Source organism: Sturnira hondurensis, unplaced genomic scaffold (genome assembly GCF_014824575.4).
Source record: "Sturnira hondurensis isolate 20B ecotype Veracruz unplaced genomic scaffold, ASM1482457v3 Scaffold0014854, whole genome shotgun sequence".
NCBI classification, from domain to species: domain Eukaryota; kingdom Metazoa; phylum Chordata; class Mammalia; order Chiroptera; family Phyllostomidae; genus Sturnira; species Sturnira hondurensis.
In genome coordinates, this window is record NW_028087485.1 from 10,773,132 (window position 1) to 10,794,188 (window position 21,057).

The 21,057-nt window shown below is 39.6% G+C and overlaps 1 protein-coding gene across 7 annotated transcripts in view; it reads right to left on the reverse strand.

The window, feature by feature from the left end:
* GBF1 (golgi brefeldin A resistant guanine nucleotide exchange factor 1) overlaps positions 1-21,057 on the reverse strand; it is a 132,375-nt gene that overhangs the window by 98,259 nt on the left and 13,059 nt on the right. For 6 of the 7 annotated variants that reach the window (XM_037064061.1, XM_037064058.1, XM_037064062.1 and 3 more), the window contains exons 2-3: positions 19,874-19,979; positions 18,051-18,117 (exon numbers count right to left, since the gene is read on the reverse strand). In XM_037064061.1, the coding sequence (XP_036919956.1) occupies positions 18,051-18,117; positions 19,874-19,969 (163 nt within the window). In that variant the 5' untranslated portion in view covers positions 19,970-19,979. Of the gene's footprint in view, positions 1-18,050; positions 18,118-19,873; positions 19,980-20,377; positions 20,397-21,057 lie in introns of those variants that run through there. The other variant, XM_037064056.1, reaches the window with a different exon arrangement.

Sequence of the window (21,057 nt, forward strand, 5' to 3'; positions counted from 1 at the left end):
TCTCTCCTTCCCCTCTAAAGATAAATAAATAAATAAAATAAAATAAAGTAAAATAAAATAAAGAAAATAAAGGTTGAAATATGATAATGAATTCATATTGCCATCCCATCCCACTTATTAAAAGGAAGGAGACCCCTGACTGGGATGGCTCTGTGTTTTGGGCATTTTTCTGCAAACTGAAAGGTCGCTGGTTTGATTCCTGGTTGGGACACATGCCTGGGTTGCAGGCCAGGTCCTCGGTTGGGGGCATGCAAGAGGTAACCAATCAATTTCTCACCCCCTCTTTCTCCCTCCCTTTCCCTCTCTCTAAATATAAATAAATAAAATCTTTAAAAGGGGGGAGAAAAGAGAGAGAGAGAGAGAGAGAGGGAGGGAATCAGTTTCACATGGTTAACCCCACTCTGGCTTAAAGAAGCATTTATGCTGTTCATTGAGTGGAGAACAAACTGCCATTGGGTGATGTTGCCATATTCTAGAAAATTACCAATTTTCAAAACTCTTTTTAGTTACTGTTTTTTAAAACAGAACCACTAAAGCCATAAAGAAATACAGACCTTTAGGCATGCAATGCAGTTTCTTAAAAAGAAGACAGACTGTTAACCCAAGCAAGCCAGGAAGAGAGTTCATGTCCACACCTAAGGACAAGTACTTTAAGAACAGGTAATTTAAGCGATCATTCAAAATTCACCATCACAGCAACCTGAAAGTAGTTCAGGCAAAAATCATCAATGTATGACAAATTGTGGGGGGAAAGTTTAATGAGGAGCAAAGTATGATCTTAAAGTGTCTTCCCAGATTGCTTACGAGTTTCAAAGGAAAAACAGTATCTATTGAGTGGCAAATAAAGTAACATCTTGATCAAAACTAACATCACCAATGAGGGTATCTCCACATACATTCTGAGGACACCATTATCAGTAGTGGTATGTAGATTCATGACAGACACACATAACCAGAACCTAGTCATGAGGAAACAACAGTCAAACTCCAAATGAGGAACATTCTGAGGAATGAGGAGGAGAAAGAAGAAAGGAAGAAAGAAGAAAGGATGAGAGAAAGAGAGAGAGAAAGAAGGAAGGAAGGAAGGAAGGAAGGAAGAGAAGGAAGAAGAACCTGGCCTGTGTTCATAAAAGATGTCAACAGCACAAAGGACAAAGAAAGGCTGAAGAATTGCTCCAAATTAAAGGAGATTAAAGAAAACTGACAATTAAATGCAGTATGTGATCACTGACTGAATGGAGAAAATTTTTTTGAAGGTAGACAAAAATTTTAAATGTATCAGTTGGGACAACTGACAAAATTGTAATATGAATGATAAAGTATTATAACAATATTCAATTTGTTAAATTTAATAACTGTACTAAATATAAATTATGTAAAAGAATATCCTTATTCTTAGAAAATATACACTGAATAAAAGGTCATGATGTATATGACCTATTCTCAAATGGTTTAGAAAGAATTTTACATACATATGTATGTGTGTGTATAGAAAGAGAATAATAAAAACAGTTCATGAAAAGGTATATGATAGACCTCCATATTATTCTTACAACATTTCTATAAATTTGAAATTACTTCTAAATAAAACTTCAAAAAAATTTAACCATCTGCCCTGGCCATATGGCTCAGTTGGTTGGAGCATCATACTGTACAGCAAAAAAGCTGTGGGTTTGATTCCCAGTCAGGGCGCATGTGGAAAGCAATCAATCAATGTTCCTCTCTCACATAAATGTTTATATCTCTCTCACTCTCAAATCAATAAAAACATAACCTCAGGTGAGTATTAAAAAAAAAACAAACCTCACCATTAGTTAGTTGACCTAACTGAATGTCCCAACATCAATTAGATAAAGAGGAATTGTGGGTGAACTCGAATTTTAGATAACACTAAAGCAACCTCTGGTAGGGGAGTAAGTCAACTCTTTCCTTTCCCGGGAGCTTAGAGGAAGACACTGACCAACATAAAATACAGTATTTCCTGCTCCCTGCCTTCTGTTACTGCACGCACACAACCCAGTTTTATTGACTCTTTAGCCTGCAGCCAACCTAGAACCCTTCAGGAGCCTGGCAATGTCTTCCATTCTCCAGGTACCAAAGTGCAGCCACTGTTCATTTCCTTCCTTGTAATAAACCTAGAGAACAAAATGAGTCTTTAAAACCTCTGAAATGAGACTGATTAAGATGCTAATCTTAGGCTCACCTGGGAGGATTAATGAGCCATATTTGGATTCAAGTAACAGAATCCATTTCCCTTGACCACTTTTCCCACAATGCTTCTGTCCAGGGCTGAACCAAGAACATCTCTTCCTGGGCCAGAGGGAACCAAGATCTTTTGGTCACAAGGCTCTGGTCACAAAAAGTATTTGGCTATAGTAGGTATTAATGAAATGCCTTGTATTTCCATTGATGGAGACTTATACCAGAAAAAAAGGAGGCAAAGGAGAAAGAAATGCACTTTAAATTCAGAATGCAATAAGCTATTAAGAAAATGATAAGTCACAGGTCTTTTTGTAGAATACATCCACTCCAACTTTCTCTTTTAGAACAACATTAACCACCATTTAATTGCTTCAATGCCTCACTATCTCTTTCAGCCTTTGAAAATCCTAGGAATACTTTTCCTAAGGAAAAAAAGGACATTTCTTAAGGGCATTCTCTCTGACAACCCAAGGTTCCCAAGGTCCAGTCTAAATACAGGTGCTTTATCTGAGATTCAAAAGATAAATATATGATGGGATATTCAACTAATTTGAAGTCAAGACCTATCCAAAGTTACACAAGTTTTTATACTTCTTTCCTAGCAGGAGTTCCTCGGGCTAAAGATAATGGGTTGCTACTAAAAAATGTTCATGTTATTTTTGAACTGGGACTATTAGACCTAAGCTATAGAAAGAACTTTCCTTACCCTTTTAGCACCTCAGCTAGCTATTAAAATCTTTGTTTTGTGCTCCCAGACTTCAAAATCCTAACAATTGTGCCCAAAGTGCAAACCTGAGAGGGCTCAAATGCAAAACTAAATTTTATTTGAAAAGGCAATCAGACATTGACATTGTTGACCCTAAACAAATAGCCAGATATTTCTCCAGCAAAATGGGTTTATCTGGCAACAACAAAGAATAACAATTCAGCACCTACAGTTTTATGGTGGACCACATGCAAACCTAAGAGGAACAAAGAAGAGGACCCCTCTTTTATGGACTTGGGAGTCTCTTGGAGGAAACTGAAAGTTCTAAGCACAGTAACTGTACTTTTCATTGGCTGAGTTACGGCAGTCTGTCATTGGCTGAGCTGTTAGTGGGTAAGGAGGAATCTTTTCTTCTTCCTGCTGTATAACAGTAGTAACACTTCCTATTGGAAAGGCAAGGTACATCTCCTCCTGTTGAGGTTAGTAGGGGCACTGAATGACATGTGTGACAGTTCTCTCTTCTAGCCCTCCATTATATTTTAAATGAGGTTCTTGTTTACCAATTTTCACATCTTATCCTACAGTAAATTTTAGTGAATTCAGTTCTGAGATGCACAGACTAATTAATCAAAAAGGTGAGTATAAATGGACTAATTGAGCCCTAAGACATCCAAGACCTTTAAGCATCTAATGAAACCATCATGCACTCAGTTACTATCAGGCAGAAGGTAGGGCAGAAGTGGGGGTGTGATAGACAATGCACACAAACACCACTGCTGTTCTTCGGACCATCCTAGAACCTCTCTCAGCACACAGGGCATACAATGATTTCCTGAGGTCACATGTGGACGCTGGGCAGACTCCAAACCAGTGCCAGCTGTCCACTCAAATTCCAGAGCTACTCAGATCACCAGCCCACCCAACTAGAAACTTTAGGAGGACAGGAACTATGTCTGCCTCCTTGAAAATTAGGTCCTTAATACCTGGTTCAGTGTGTGGCACACATTCAGTGCAAAGAGCAAAGTTCCTGAAGAAGGTACAGTTTTGAAGTTTTTCCAATACAAATGACCCCTGCCTCAACCCACCAAAAGGATTCAAAAGGACAGCCAGGCCATGTTTATGATGACATGCCACCTCCCTTTCCCTGGACAAGTCAGCTTAACACCATATAAAAGGGATAAGGTACAAAATGCAAAGTGACTAGTCAGTCATAATTACATCCCTAGTCCTTATTTCCTTGAGGAAGAACAATATTCTCCAGGACTGTTATGAATCAAATGGTCTCAAACTAATCTCTGCCTTAAGAAAGCTGATTAATCCAGAGAGAAACAACCATATAAATAGAACTGTTTCAGATGTAAAAAAGACGGAAATCCTTCCATCTGCAACAACATGGATGGACCTTGAGGACATTATACTAAGTGAAATGTCAGAGAAAGATAAATAATATATGATCTCATATGCAGAATCTAAGAAGAAGTCAAACTCATAGAAACAGAGAGTAGATTGGTAGTTGCCAAGGGGCTGGGTGATAGGGGAGATGGGAAGAAGGTGATTAAAGGTACAACTATGGGGTCTGATATACAGCATGATGGTAACTACAGTTAACTACTGTATTATATATTTGAAAGCTGCTAAGAGAGTAGGTCATTTTTTAAAAGATTTTATTTATTTTTAGAGAAGGGGGAAGGGCAAGGGAAAAAGAGAGGGAGAGAAACATCAATGTGCGAGAGAAATACTGATTGGTTACTTCTCAAGTACCTCCAACCAGGGACCTGGCCCACAACCCAGGCATGTGCCCTGACCAGGAGTTGAACCAGCGACCTTTCTGTTTGCAGAACAATGCCCAATCCACTGAATCACACCAGTCAGGATGAGTGCAAATCTTAAATGTTCTCACCGCCCGCCCCCTTCCACACACATACACACACACAAATTGTAATTATGTTACATGATGATTGTGTTAACTAACCTTACTGTGGTAATCATTTCTCAACATATACATGTATCAAATTATCACCTTAAACTAACACAGTATAATATGTCAATTATACCACAATAAAGTTGGTGGGATGAAATAATAGGTAATAACAGGGAAAGAAACACTTTACTGAAATCAAAATTAATAAGGATGAAACCCAGGTGCAATGGTCCTAAAGATAAAGGGGGCTAAGGTACCTTCAAAGAGTCCTTGGCAGAATGCCAAGAATATGGTAGAAGAGGCACCTGACTCAACACTTTTTTTTGACCCCTAGCCCAAGAAATAACATTGCAGAGAGACAAATTCAAACTAGTGCTAGAACAGAAGTAAATCACAAGCTCTCTCTACCAGAACTTTCTAATTTTTTTAACTGTGGCCTACAGAAATACAGTTTACACTGCAATGAATACAGTTTACACTGTAACCCAGAACACATACATGTCTCTAATTGAAACAAAAGCTTCCCAAAATAGTACTTATCCTTATTATGTGATGCACTAATTCTTTCTATTCTATTTCTTTTTTCCCCTCTCTAATGCCGATAGCTTGTACCAGAAAGCAAAGAAGTGTTCAAGGGGGTCATAATCAAAGGGACACAGAAGCTAGTTTGAAGGGAATCTCACTGGTCAAACTTGGAATGATTGAGCACCAAAAATTATCATAAATGTAATTAATTATAAAACATTGAATAAACAAATATTCACAAGTCCAAAAAAGGGGGAAATCCCTCATTTACCAACATGGGTGGTCATTAACACTAACTCCTTACTTTGAAGATTAGCAATTAAGGGAAAAGAATTAAGCATTTCCACTGACTTTTTAGGAGAAACTGTGGTTCATCCTTCAGTGTATGAAGGAAAAAATTCTTCACAAAGAACGCCAGCTAATAAATGTAGAAAGAATGTCAATTAGAAAATCATCATTCTTTAACCTCTACTGAAATAAATGATTCTGGTAAAAATTCATCAGTGGATGATTATTAGGTAAAAGAATATGACAGAGCAGGATATTCAGAAGGTGCCAAATTATTACTTCACAGGATCCTTACTAATTACAAACAGAAAAATATTTTGCAATGAGAGATATGGCAGTCACCACCAGAAGCAATTAGTAAAACTTAACGCCACCAATACTGGGGATAACCTGACAGTAAGTGGTGATACAATATAAGTACACAGTAGCACCTAATGACATATTCTTGCCAAAAAAGTTTAACCTGAATCAAATTAAGCCTTTAAGCCTAACTTCTAGAATATAGAAAATATATGGGATAGAGAAACAAGTAAAATGACACCACAATGACAAAAACAAACCCAGAATGTAGAACATTCTAAAAATAAATGTGTCCTGGCTAGTGTGGCTCAGTGGATTAAGTGCCACCCTGTGAACCAAAGGGTCTCCAGCTCGATTCCCAGTCAGGGCACATGCCTGGGTTGCAGGCCAGGTCCCCAGTAGGGGGTGCATAAGAGGCAACCACACATTGATGTCTCTCGCTCTCTTTCTCCCTCCCTTCCCCTCTCTCTAAAAATAAATAATAAATAAATCTTCAGAAAAGTAAATAAAATACATAAATGCCCTAGTTTCTTCAAAAAGTCAATGCCAAGAGGAAAAAAAAGTAGAGAAAACTGTTTAGATTTTTACAAGTATACGAGATATAACTACCTAATGAGATGACAATTGTGCATGGATTCTGGCTTATGAAACCAACTATAACTACAAAAGAAAATTTAGGGCCGAATGGAAAATTTTTAAATATAGACTACATATTAGCTAATATTGGTAAATTACTGTGAAGTATCTTAGAGGTATGATAATGGTACTATAATTATGTAGGGCAATGTCCTTATTTAGGATGCATGCTGATGGATTCAAGGGTGAAATGTCATCATGTCTGCAACTTATTTTCAAATGGCTTATGAAAAAATACATATACATATGGATAAAGCAAATATGGCTAACTGTTAAAAATTTCCACTCTCGGACTTCCGCCAAGATGGAGGCATAGGTGGAAACACTGTGCCTTCTCCCACAACCAAGTTTGAATACAACTAAGGTTTGGAGAAACAAAGACACAGCCAAAGGACAGAAAATTGAATTATACGGAAGTCTGACTACATCTAACCGTTCAATGGGACGGTAAGAGGGGCGGAGCCAGCAGCGAGCAGGGTCGGGCAGGACAGATCCCCCGACCTAGATGCGCAGGCAGCCCGGAACCAGTTGGGGTGCGGGGCAGACTGACTGAGGTTGCACATTCGCGCACAGTGAGACAGACCACGCAGGCCCGGGGAGGGGGGCGGGGNGCGGGGCGGGGGGGGGGGGGGGGGGGGGGGGCGAGGGCTGGCAGCGGTGGCATACTCGCATGCAGTGGGCCCGGTGACAGTGGCAGCTGCAGCACCAGTGGGGGCCGCAGCAGCAGGCGCAGGCAGGACACCATAGTTCCTCTTTGACCCTGCCCCCACATACAACATCACAACCCAGCGACTGAGTTGCCCTGCTCTAGTGAACACCTTAGGGCTCCGATCCTGCTACTTAACAGGCACGAACAGCCCAAAAGATGGCGCAAGAAGAACTCAAAGTCCCAGAGCCAATAACTCTCAGCGACCAACAGATTGCCAGCCTCTCAGAAGCACAATTCAAGACACTGTTTATCAGGATGCTCACAGAACTGGTTGATTATAGTCACAAATTAGAGGAACATATGAAGGTTAAACTAATTGAAATGAAGGGAGATGTCCAGGAAACCAATAGCGATGGAAAGGAAACTGGGACTCAAATCAATGGAATGGACCAGAAGGAAGAACGAAACATCCAACCAGAAAGGAATGAAGAAATGAGAATTCAAAACAATGAGGAGAGGCTTAGGAACCTCCAGGACATCTTTAAACGTTCCAACATCCGGATTATAGGGGTACCAGAAGGGGGAAAGAAACAGCCACGAGTGGAACACTTATTTGAACAAATAATAAAGGAGAACTTCCCCAGTCTGGCAAAGGAAATAGACTTCCAGGAAATCCAGGAAGCTCAGAGAGTCCCAAAGAAGTTGGACCCAAGAAGGAACACACCAAGGCACATCATAATTACATTAGCCAAGATTAAAATGAAGGAGAGAATCCTAGAAGCAGCAAGAGATAAGGGGACAGTCACTTACAAAGGAGTACCCATCAGACTGTCAGTGGATTTCTCAAAAGAGACCTTATAGGCAAGAAGGGGCTGGAAAGAAGTATTCCAAGTCATGAAATCCAAAGACCTAAAGCCAAGATTGCTTTATCCAGCAAAACTTTCATTTAGAATGGAAGGACAGATAAAGTGCTTCTCAGACAAGGTCCAGTTCAAGGAGTTCATCATCAACAAGCCCTTATTATATGAAATGCTAAAGGGACTTATCTATGAAAAAGAACATGAAAAATATGAACAGTGAAAGGACAGCAAACTCACAGTTATTAACAACCACGCCTAAAACAAAAGCAAACCAGGAGGACAGCTAGATCAGGATTGGAACCATAGAAATGAAGAACACATGGAGGGTTAGCAATAGGGGAGTAGGAGGAGGAAAAGGGGGAGAAGGTACAGAAAACAGTATAGACAGTAGGTAGAAAATAGATACGGGGGAGGGCAAGAATAGTGGGGGAAATACAGAATCTAAAGAACTTGAGACAAGTGGTTATAAACTAAGGGGGGGAGAATGGTGGGGGAGGGGGTGTGCGGGTGGAGGGGAATGAAGAAGGGGGAAGAGAACAACTGTAATGGTATAATCAAAAAATATATTTAAAAAAATAAAATAAAATAAAATTTCGACTCTCAGTGTGGGATGTGAGTGGTCACTGTGGTATATTATTTGTTAGTATGTTTGAAATTTTTCATAATAAAAATTTGAGGAAAAATGCTGTGCAACCCTTTACAATATCACCACAATGCACTAATGGAATGCAACCTTCAATCTGAAAGATGCCACTGTGGTCCATGGCAGGATAGTCACAATGGTGTCTTAGCTTTCGCATTACGTCAGTTTGAAGCCAGTTTTCTTAAACCTGCGTTTGTCCAAAACGAAGAATGGATCTTCGTGAAAAGGCTCATGTGGGGTAAGGCTTCTAATTCTGCAAGCCCTTGTCAAGAGTCTCCCAAATTTTATATTTTTTTCTTGCCAATTAATAACTCACTTTTTTTGAAAAGTAAGAATAATCAGTAGAAAAATTCCTACCAATGTCAGGGAACGATATTTATCCTACTTTTAGAGGAATTTTCCCAAATCAGGGCATATAACATAGAAGTCCCTTTGATCCTTTTCCTCTACAACTAATGTCCCCAACTACCCTTGGCCTCCAGTTCCCAAGCTGCTTTCCAGGACACCTGGAGCCAAGCTGCATGGCTGACTGCAGAAAAACCTTTGCTCCCACACCACATCTGGCCCTGCCTTTCCACCAAATCAAATGCCAATTTATTACCCTCTGATGTACAGTCTATCAGTCCACATCCTGGATGCCCCTACTTCACACTGGGCCAAAAATCCAAGGCAATAATGTGAGTTCCACAAATGGGCAAGTAATTGCTCAATAGGCATGGAACGAGGAAAGGTCAGTTGTGATGAGTACACATGTGGCAGCCCTTTCACAACCCAACCTCCAGTAGTATTAGTGCTAACAGAAGGCTGGTATTACAGAAGAGATGCAATGAGAAGCCAGCCAACAGGCACCCAGGAGTGCTTGTCCATCTAAGTCCTTCAGGATCTCTCAAGACCAAAGTGATGAAACAAAGGCCTCAGAACTGTGAAGGAGCATTTTATCACCTAGAAGCAAAATGGAGAGCTTAAGGTAGTCACTGTTCTCCACTTACCACCCTTTTTTAATGAGGTGATCTGGGCTGAAATGATATAATCTCCATGTTGTTGTATGTATATCCAGCTCTATCTTTTAATGGGTGCCAGGATAGAAAAAACAAATGCACTCACTCTTTCCATGAACATATTCAGTATCACTTTAGAAACCGAGGTGACCAATTAAGCATCTATGAACATAAAGAGGTGGTCAGAGGAGCAAGGCTGGGACAAATAACTCTTTACTGTCTCTCCTAACAAAACTGCACACTGAATTTCAAACATTTGGCTTCTGAAACCCTCCTGGCACTTGCCCTGAGTTTGAGTGGGTGGAAAAAAAGAAAGGGACTCTGCCTGCCTCCTTGTTAAAAACAAAGCAGCAGCTGGCTTTTCCTCTTTTTACCCATCTGACTGCTGTCGTAGCAAGTTGGGCACACACCCAGAGAATAATTTCAGGCCTCTAAAGAGGTGACTGTGCTAAAGAGAATAATGGCAATGAGAACAATACCAGCAACTTTAACACCCACCGCAGGCCACACTATCACACTGTCCCTACCCTTCCTTAACCTCTATTAGAAATTGGGTTCCTTTGCCTCTGTCTTTGAGAGCCAAGCTATTAAGAATGACTCCCCGCCTTTTTTACAACCCCCTTTCAGATACATATAGTGGAAAATGCGCCACTAGTTCTGTGCCAGCGGACTAGTTCTGATGTTTGAGTTTGAGTGTTAGGAAGAGAAAAGGGGGAGCTGGACCCATAAGGAGCCAGATTATGCAGAGCTGCATTTTCTCAAGAAAGTAATTTTCTAACCCCAAAGATAAATAAATGTTTGGAAGAACTTCTTTGTTTAGAAATGTCAAGTGAAGAGGGTTCAGATCATTTGGGAAAGGCCCTAGTATAAAAAAAAAATGACAAAGTCAAGTCATCAAAATACAGGCCTCTCGGAGCTACATTATTTATATAGATAACACCTGGGGAATAAAGAGTCACAGTATTTTTACTCTAACTGTGCTAAAATGCCCACAAGTCTGAGGCCAATTAAGCTACCGAGATTCCAAGATGCTGAAGTCAGTCTGACTCAAACGAAAGTCATATCCTAATGAGTTACTCAATAATCTCCAAATTAATATAGTCTTATATTTTACTATAGAACAAGAAAAACAAAAAGGGCACTGGAAATAAATACTTACATGTTTGTCCAACCCTGCCTCTTCTAACACTCAGCCCATTACATGAATTTGTCTGCCAATTTTTATTAACTTGGTTCTTTTAGCCTCCACTTAACAATTCATAAGCTCAATTCCAAGTAGGACAAAGCTCATTCTTCTCATACTGATTAATAGTGATATATTGTTTACTCTACTATTCCCCAAACCATAAGTAAGACCCTACCAAAAAAAAAAAAAGAAGAAGAAGAAGAAAAAGAAGAGCCCTGGCTGGCGTGGCTCAGAAGATTGAGCACCAACCTATGAACCAAAGGGTCACTGGTTCGATTCCCAGTTAGGATACACAATTCCCAGTCAGGGCACATGCCTGAGTCACAGACCAGGTTCCCATTGGGGGGGTACACAAGAGGCAACCACACAATGATGTTTCTCTCCCTCTCTTTCTCCTTCTCTTCTCCTCTCTCTAAAAATAAATAAATAAAATATTTTTTAAAGTGAAAGTATGCATTCACTCAGTATGGGAGATGATAATTCTAGCAAAATTTTTTTCAAGTACTATCCCTTTACTTAATCTTTTCTATACAGTGAATACTAAAATTTCTCTTCCTTATACCCTCCCCATCTTCCAATTGAAACATTAAAATTCAGGTATGAGGCATCCTTGGAGAGTTTCACTTCTACTTAGAAGGCTATTTCTAAGAGGCCTAGGCCAGACAAATGTTAAGTATTAGTTCCTCACAGGTTGGCATCCGGACTCTGTTTAAATGTTCTCTGCAAACCTCTGGAGGTTATATGGATTCAAACCTCCTAGCTCAGACTCTTAATTCACAAAGCTTGAGATAGACAGTATCTTACAGGTGTGTTTGTCCAGGATAAACTATATTTAAATAAATTCCTGATATATCCACTTTCTCCAGGCACCTGCTTCTCTCTCTTAAACTCAAATACACCATATCTTGCTGTCCAGGTAAGCTCAATAAAGAAATAGCCTATCCCTCAGAGTTACTCCAAACAATCCACCAATGTCTTTGGGAATATCTAAACTCTCACAAGAATGGTTTTACATGAGAAAGTCAAATTAGCAAATGGATAAGCTATAATTTCTGTTCATTTCTTTGGCTTGTTTCATCAGCAAAGGTAAGAGTAGGAACAAGAAAAGATGGCAAGAGATTACTCTCCTTCAATATCATCCACTGCATACCTGGTAGGGAACCATACAGCATAAAGGACACAAAGGTTATCCTGAAATGGTCATCTAGAGCTACTAGTTTTGTAAACCAGAGGCTATGAGGGCAGGAAGAAAGTTTGCCTGTTTGTCAACTGTGACAGATCCAAGCCTAAGTGCCTAAGCAAAAGGCCTACCACATAACAGATAGTCAATAAATATCGGTTAGAAGCAATTCAATAAGCCAGACCTAGAAGGAATCCAAATCTTGGTGGATCCCAGAAAGATGTCCAAGAAGCTAAAACAGTTCCATAATTATTACATGTGCTTATACTGGACCACAAGATCACATTAGTCTTATGCTGAATACCCTCATTCCCCAGAGATCCTCATAATTTAAAAGGCCTGGGGTTAAAGTTCCAAAGGCAAACTCACTACCCACCCCAACACCACCCCCAACATACACGCCACTAAGAAGTCTTCCTCAAGCCCTGGTCCTGAAGGCTTTAAAGTCATTAAGAGGTGATTCCTGCCCTGACTGGTGTGGCTCAGTTAATTGAGCATCCTTCCACAAAGCGAAAGGTTGCCAGTTCAATTCCTGGTGAAGCTCAAATGGTACTGAGGCTTGCAAACACTTGTCTAGTCTGGGAACAAAGAAATCAAAGACCACAGACCATGTCAGCTAGGATGATTCTTTTAAACTATCTACTCTCTTCAGACCTAAAACCAAGAGTAATATCAAGTATCCTGATATTTCATTTTCCCTTCCATCCCCTATCCCATGCCACAGATCTTACCATAAAGACTAGCTATGAGACTGAAGATATCTCTTTGCAAGAACCCCCCACAAGATCTCTAGAAGGACAAAAGGAAAGTGTCTTTGGACTCTAAGCCCATGGCAGGGCTTAGGCAGATGTAAGGGAGAGGCAGTGGTCCTTCTGCCCCTAAGGCCAGGACACCCCAGCCCTGCAGGCAGCACAGAGTTAACTACCCACCCGCTTTGAGAAGCACAAAGGTACATCACTGCAACATGCCTAACATTTACATTGCCTCTCTCTGCTCATTAAACAGGTTTTGGTTAAATAATGAACAAACTGTATTACAGACTCCGATGAGAATTCCAAAATTATAAATCAACTGGGAAAGCCCAAAGGAGCAGACAGACAGGGAGGGGGGAGAAAGATAATATTGACTAATATAAAGGGCGCAGCTTGACAGTGGATATTCCTGCCACACCTGATCAAACACATTCTGTGGGGGGAGGGGAAAGAGAGCAAGAGAGGGAAGATGGGACAAGACAGGCTGAAATTTGCAACCGGAAAAGATTAAAATGGATTCTTTGGGGATAGAGAAAATACATAATATATATTACTATAAATGCAAAACTGTACTAAAAGCTAACTCAAATGTCAAAGATTACAGCTTGAATAAATTTAAATATAAAAGCCATGTGCTTCTGGAGTTAATGAGAGAGACATAAGAAGACAAACTGGGCCAGGAGGCTGAACTGAGCCTTATGCTGCCTTTGCTGGACAATGGGTTTAAAGCACAGCATCGAATACAGTAGAGGCCTCCCTCCATAGTTCTGAGCCCAGAGAAAGACTTGGTAAACCCTATCACTTTTCCAACCTACATTCAAAAGCTGTTTTCAAAAATTAAGGTATAATTCACATTCCATAAAATTCACCCTTTTGAAGTATAAAATTCAATGTTTTTTAGTATATTCTCAGAGTGCTACAGCCATCACCACTATCTAATTCCAGAACATTTTCATCACCCCAAAAAGAAACCTGTACTCATTCTCCACACTCTATCTCCACCCCTGGCAATCACATAGCTGCTTCAACTTCTTCAGAATAACCTCCTAAAAGGATTCATAAAAGGGGCAGCAGTCAAGACTCACTGGTGGTGAGCAAAGACTTTATCCAAAGTAGCAATACGCAAACTTTGCTCTTTGGCACCCTGTATCTTCCAAGTGCAACCTTGTCTTTAGATTCGGTATTAGAGTATTCTATTACTCTAAATGCTACAGAGCATGAAGTCATCATGCAGTTTGGGCAAATACTGACTCCAAATGTGGTCCAGAGATACATATCAGTGAGAATAACAGGTATGGACTTATTTCCTTCATAATGCTCTCAGATAACATTCCAGAAGGAATAGATAGTGCTCACACATTTAAATGATCCTCTATTTACAAGAAAAGGAAAAAAATCATTTTGGTTTTGACAATGTCCAATGAAGCACCTATTTCCAACAGTACTATCCTTAAACAACTAAGCCAGGAGAAAGCCTAGAAAAATGCAAATAGAAAGCCTTTGTAAAAACAGACCATGCCCAAGTCAGTTTCATGAATTAAACTGAGTGGAAGTCCTAGAATTCCTGCCATACCTCCTCCAATCTAAGTAGTACACCATTTCTAGTCACATAGCAAGAGCAACCTCATTAGTTACTCTCTCCAAGTTCAAAACCCTTTCCCAGTCTCCAACCATTAACAGGCTTCCAAGAAAGCAGTCCTCCTGACACTGCCAATCAGAAAAATCTGTTTGTTTCAGTAAAAAAAAAAAAAAAAAAAAATTGGTCATGGATTGCAGAGTCCAGGACCACAGGGGCAGCTGACCCATAAACCTGCTTCTAGAAGCCAGCATTTGTGGGGGGTCAGAACCAATCAAAAGGCCATGAAATGCTCTATTTCGTGTCTTTTTCTGTCATTTTCTCAGGTAGGTCATACGCTAAAACCCAAGAACAAAGAGGCAACCTTGGCAGGCACAATTTCAACACCTGCCACACTGCTGGCCCCTAGAAAATACTTGCACCTTCTTTCTTTCTCCAGAGGAAAGCTTGGTACAACCCAGGTATGTTCCTAGTACCACTAACAGAACTAGCTTCTCAGCACATTCTGGTTTTTATTAGTTTCACGCAGCAGATCATCTGGATGCCTAACCCTAGGGTGTAAGAAAATCAGGCAGCAAACTCAACTTGGTAGTTCTTACATGGTCTATCCATCCCCAAGTCCTGGACTTTACTACTCACCACAGACGTGAGTTCAAATCTCAGGATATGTCAGGAAAGAGAAAACAAGTATGGAATACGAATTGGCTGGCAAACAGGAAATGCGGCTGTCAGGACAGCGGCACCACCTCAGCTCCTCAATGTCCACAGGGTGCCCAAAAGGCCTGCAAGGCTAGTCCGGTCTAATCTCAGCCATTTTAGGGTGTTCCCAACCAATACAACAATCCCAGGCTACGTATAAAATGTTTGCCCAGACTGATGGGGTGGCTCAGTTGGTTGGGCATGGTCCCACAAAGCAAAATGTTGCAGGTTCGATTCCAGGTTAGGGCCCATGCCTGGGTACATGTGAGAGGCAGATGATCAATGTTTCTCTCTCACACTGATGTTTCTCTCTCTCTTTTTTCCCCTCCTTCCTCCCTCTCTAAAAATAAATAAATAAAAATTTTAAACGTTTCCTAAGTGTTTCCAAATAAATTCACTTGTTTAATCCTCTTAACATCTCTTAGATAGTACTCTGAACTCTGACCCACCAAGAAAGGTATAAATATCTACTCACTATATTTTCTTTCTTATTTTAGTATGTAAGCTGTATCTGTAAGGCAAAAAAAATAATCTGTGCAAGCAGCCAACTCTTTCTAAAGCATCGAAGTCACTTATAATATAAGCCATAAAGTAAGAACCTGGCACCTAGTTGCAACATTCACCCTGCTAACTAGCCAACAACTATCTCCTCTATACTTGATCCTTCTTGGCTAACATTTCCAACGCTTTTTAATAGCTTGGCATTTGTTCCTTTAAAGAAAACGCATAGAGAATCCTTAGATAACTTCAGCCAATGTTTAAGAAAGTAAAAATGAATTATTTTTCTCCAAATATCCTTTTACATTTCTCATGAAAAGGAGGAAATGTATTTGTTTATAGTTATTTAATTTACATAAGTCTAAAAAACAATTTCAATTGTGGCCTTAGATATGATACTAGCTAAAACCATTCCAGGAATATAACATTTGTGTTTTACAGTCAACACAGCAATACAGCTCTGAAGCTTTCCCATTTAGTCTCTATCACCCCCCAACCCCCACCTTGAACAACCCAAAGAAAGGTATTTAAAAAAAAGGTATTGAGGCTTGCCTCCCCCTGAACATACATATACATACATATATAAGCTACTTCCTATGTACATTCTCCTCCAATTGCATGAGCAGAAGCAATACAAAACAGGGTACTAAACCAGGCATTAGGGACCAGAATTCTAGTTTTCACTCCACCCCTTAGGATCAGTGTGAAATCAGCTAAATCACTTAAAAGGTCTCTGGGCTTCAACTTCATTCATAAAAAGGGACAATATATGCCAACCCACCCTTACAGGGCTGTGTAAGAGTTCAAAAAGGCAATAAACATGAAAGTGGATTTTAAAATTCTAAACATCCTGGCTGGTGTAGCTCAGTGGATTGAGCATGGGCTGCCAACCAAAGGGCTGCCGGTTCAATTCCCAGTCAGGGCATATGCCTGGGTTACAGGCCAGGTCCCCAATGAGGGCCATGTGAGAGGCAACCATGCATTGATCTTTCTCTCCTCCTGCTTCTCTCTCCCTTCCCCTCTCTCTAAAGATAAATATAATCTTTTTAAAAATAAAAAGTAAAATAAAATTCTAAACACATACACAGAGAAACCCCCCAAAAAAACAGAATTATCTTCTGGAGGTCAGGTCTCTTGTACTACAGGCTTCCCCAGCTAGGTGAGTGTTCTAGGGATCCATTTGCATCAGTGTACCAGATGGCATTGTTGTGAGAAGCTGTGTTCAGCTTCAGCGAAATTTTTTTAAAGATTCTTACATATCGGGAAGGGAGGGAGAAGGAGAGGGAGAGAAACATTGGCCCGCAACCCAGGCATGTGCCCTGACTGGGAACTGAACCCAAGACCCTTCGGTGCATAGGCTGGCACTCCACTGAGCCACACCAGCCAGGGCACATTTGTCCATTTCATGGTGGGTGATTTACAATAGCACCTGCCCACACCATGCTGAGTATTCAGCAGTTTTTTACCAAAAATGACCCTGGTGCCCTACTCTCCCTATTCAGCCAATCTTGCCCCCAATTGACTTTCTTTGTTCTTTACCCAGGTGAAAAAAGTCCTCAAAGGGAAAAGTTTTGCCAATGTGGAAGAGGTGAAACAAAAAATGGCAGAAGCACTAAAAGGTATCAAAATCGACAAGTTCAAAAACTGTTTTGAGCAATGGAAAAAACATCTCGATAGGAGTATTGCATCATATAGAGAGTACTTTGAAGGTGGCTGAAATTTAAACACGTAAGAACTTTTTATACACAATTAGGCATTCATTATTTTTTTTTATAAATAAATTTTGGGGGGGGTTGGGTCCCCCTCAGTAAATATTACATAAGCTCATTCTGATTAGGGAAACAAGGTAGGAAAAAAAATCACATATAGACTGAAGAAACTGCAGTAGAGAAAGCTAAGGTCCTAAAAGTGACAATGACTTTCTGGAAGAAAAAGGTTTTGTTGCAAATACTAAAAACTTTATTTATGACACCATGAGGTAGACATAGAAAGTAGTTAAAACAAAACAAAACCAAAAAAATTAACTAAAATAGCTTATAAATAATAAAGGAAACTTATCACTGCATGAATGCTGATTCCCCACTGAAGTGGGACGCCCTTTTCCTAGAGACTCTAGGAAAAGGACCAGAAATACAGTAAACCAGGAGCAATCGACACCCAAGAGTCAAACCTGGATTGCAACCTTCTTATATATCACTCATTCATTTAAATATTATCTATGTCTGCTTTTGAACTACAGTGCAGATCTGAGCAACTGCACAGCTGAGATGGCCTGTAGAGCCTACAATACTTACTTTACAGAAAAGTCTGTCCATCCCTACAATAGCTTTTTACAGAAAAAGTTGTCTAGCCCTGCAGTAAATCAAACACGTGTTTTTACTATTTCTTTTTTAAACCAGGATAAGTAGTCTACATAGATGTGAGGACTTACCTGTTATATTGTTTAAAACCTCCTTTAGGTGACTGAAACTATGCAGCAAAGGATCCCGTTCTTCATCCTGTAACACATACGTATTTTTTTTTAAGTCACTGTTGGATAAAGAGGAAAAGGGAAATAAAGGACAGATCAAAGGCTCTTTCTCCGAAGCCAACCAGAAAACCCAGTAAGTTTTTCTTCTTAGGAAAAAAAGCTAGCTATACATTTTTCCAGTTCCTTAATCTCTTAATTCATAGAGGTCCTCTGTGCTTACCTAAAATAGTAAATACTGAAACACTACTCAATACCATGACCACAGCACTAGAGCCACCACTGATTGCCAGGTCCTTCATATTTGCTATGGTCTGAATGTTTGTGTCACCTCAAAACTTAAATGTTGAATTACCAATGTCCAATGTGATGGTATCAGAAGGTGGGGTCTTTAAAAGGTGGAAAATTAGGTCATGAAGGCAGAACCCTGATGAATAAAATTAATGCCCTATAAAAGAGGCCCCAGAAAGCTCCCCTGCCCCTTCCACCATGTTGAGGACAGAATGAGAAGTCTGAGACTCAGAAAAGGGCCCCCACTTGACCATGCTGGCATCCTGGTCTCAGACTTCCAGGCTCCAGAACTGTGAAAAATAAATTTCTGTTGTTCATAAGCTACCCAGTTTGTGGTATTTTCTTACAGCATCCCAAACAGACTAAGACATGTGTGCTATTCTATACTCTTCTCCTTCATACTCATTATATACTCACACATATTCACTTCAAAGACATTCCTAACTCCATCTTATTTCTAAAACAATCTATTTTTATAAATGAGCATGAGAAATTTCTAAATGACAGGTTGGAAATGTCTAAATTTGTTTTTTACAATTGTCCCAAAAAGTGTTTTGTACATCTGCACAAAAAATATCCTTGAGCCCTGGCTGGCATGGCTCAGTAGATTGAGTGTGGGCTGCTAACCAAAGGGTCGGGGATTCGATTCCCAGTCAGGGCACATGCCTGGGTTGCAGGCTAGGTCATCAGTGGGGGCCACACAAGAGGCAACCACACATTGATGTTTCTCTCTCTCTCTCTTTCTCCCTCCCTTCCTCTCTCTAAATATAAATAAATAAAAATAAAAATAGGTTTAAAAATATCCTTGAACATATGTATACAACAAAGAAGCCACCTTTACAGCAGGTAAATGTCTTATTCATCTGATTGGCAAGATATGGCCTACATTATGATATAGAAGCTTGCTGAACTCCCAAGGAGTACCATCACCAAGCATATTCCATGTATAAATAACTAAACTAACTTAAATGAATTTGACAGCCCTAGGGAATTAAAACATAAGAAATCTTTCTGACATTTTTAGGCATTTTAAAGAGATCCCAAACACTAGCTTAAGTTGTTCACAAGAACAGTTAGAAATAGAATTGTATCAGGCCCTGACCGGGTAGCTCAGTTGGTTAGAGCGTTGGTCCCAATATGCCAAGGTTGCAGGTTTGATCCCCAGTCAGCACACAAACAAGAATTAACCAATGAATATATAAATAAGTGGAACAACAAAGCAATATTTCTCTCTCTCTCTCACTCTCTCCTCACACCCCTATAAATCAAATTTTAAAAAACTGCTTTAAAAATAAGGAAAAGAATGGTTTCATCTTTTGGCTCTTAGAGGAAAAAAGGCAGCCTGTAAATTTGACACTAGTTGGAATAAAACACAAGGGTCCTTGATATCAAGATCAACTCTGATTTCCTACTATTCTGATTATTACTAGGAAATTGATTACTGTTTTAACCTTGCACAGATCGGTGACCAAGCCTTCTACCCATTCCTCACTTACCAATGGAGTGTGGGTGCTCCATCGGGCATTTCGTTTGATGGCCCCAACCACAATGTTAATCTCCCCTTGAATGATGTAAATATTCTTATCCACCATCCTGGCAAACCTACCAAAACAGTTAAGAAAAAGTCTAGTTAATATTTGCTTATCCAGACCATATCCACACTTAAATCTGTAGCTGGTAAGTTTAGAATTACAATTTACCTTTTCAGTACCAAGATTTCTGGAAGTTTAAGATAGAATTCAAAAAGCATCAATCCAGGAAATTTCTCAAAGGCACCTCAACAATCTCTAGTAAAACGTCAAATTCTTCAAAGTTAATTGTCCCAAAAAATCTCTCCTATAATGCCATTAGGTATGTAGATACATCTGTGTTTTAAAGATATTTTCAGATCCTTTATTCTTTTTTATCCATTCAGTAAATAATGAAGGTTCAAGCTAAAAGAATGAAGGCTGATAGAAACATAGCCTTAGATTGGAACCATGGTCACAGTGTCAACTTACAGACCACATTAGTTCTGCCAAATCAGCTCCATAAAACCGGACAGCAGCAGTGATACAACCTTAGAAAAGTTCTGAAAAGTCCAGTTAATTTGTTTTTAGCAGGAAATCTCTAACAAACAGACTGAAAGGTAGATTCTTTTTAAAACTGCTTCTATATGAATTTCTCAAAAGAAGCTGAAAAACTATTTTAGTATTTTAAGTGCTCCCAACTTAATTACCACTTAAATACCATTTTCTTTGATGCCTAGAACAGCACTTAGAAAAGATTTAATTCTCTCCCCAGATGAAATATATATATATATATATATATATTTAAATTTCTTCTTGGCACAGGGAAACCCTAGAAGCATGTTAAAACCAACTAACCACTTTCCATTATTTAGAACCCCTCCTCAGAAGGACAAAATTTGTTTAAAAAATAAAGGGGGGAAAAAGGTGGGGGTGGGGGTGTATACAGTTAGACAAACATTTAGATCTGGCTAAAGGAAAGTTAAATAGTATGGCTCTTAGGGTACGTGAAAGAATTCCAGAAACTATTATACATAAAACATCTTTCAGAATGCTAAGTATACAAAACAAATTAGACATGGAAGGAGCAGTCAGACACATTGAATGACCACTAATGTAAAAACAAACCCTCTTGCAGAAAAGGCTAGATTTTGGGGTTTTTTCTTTATTTC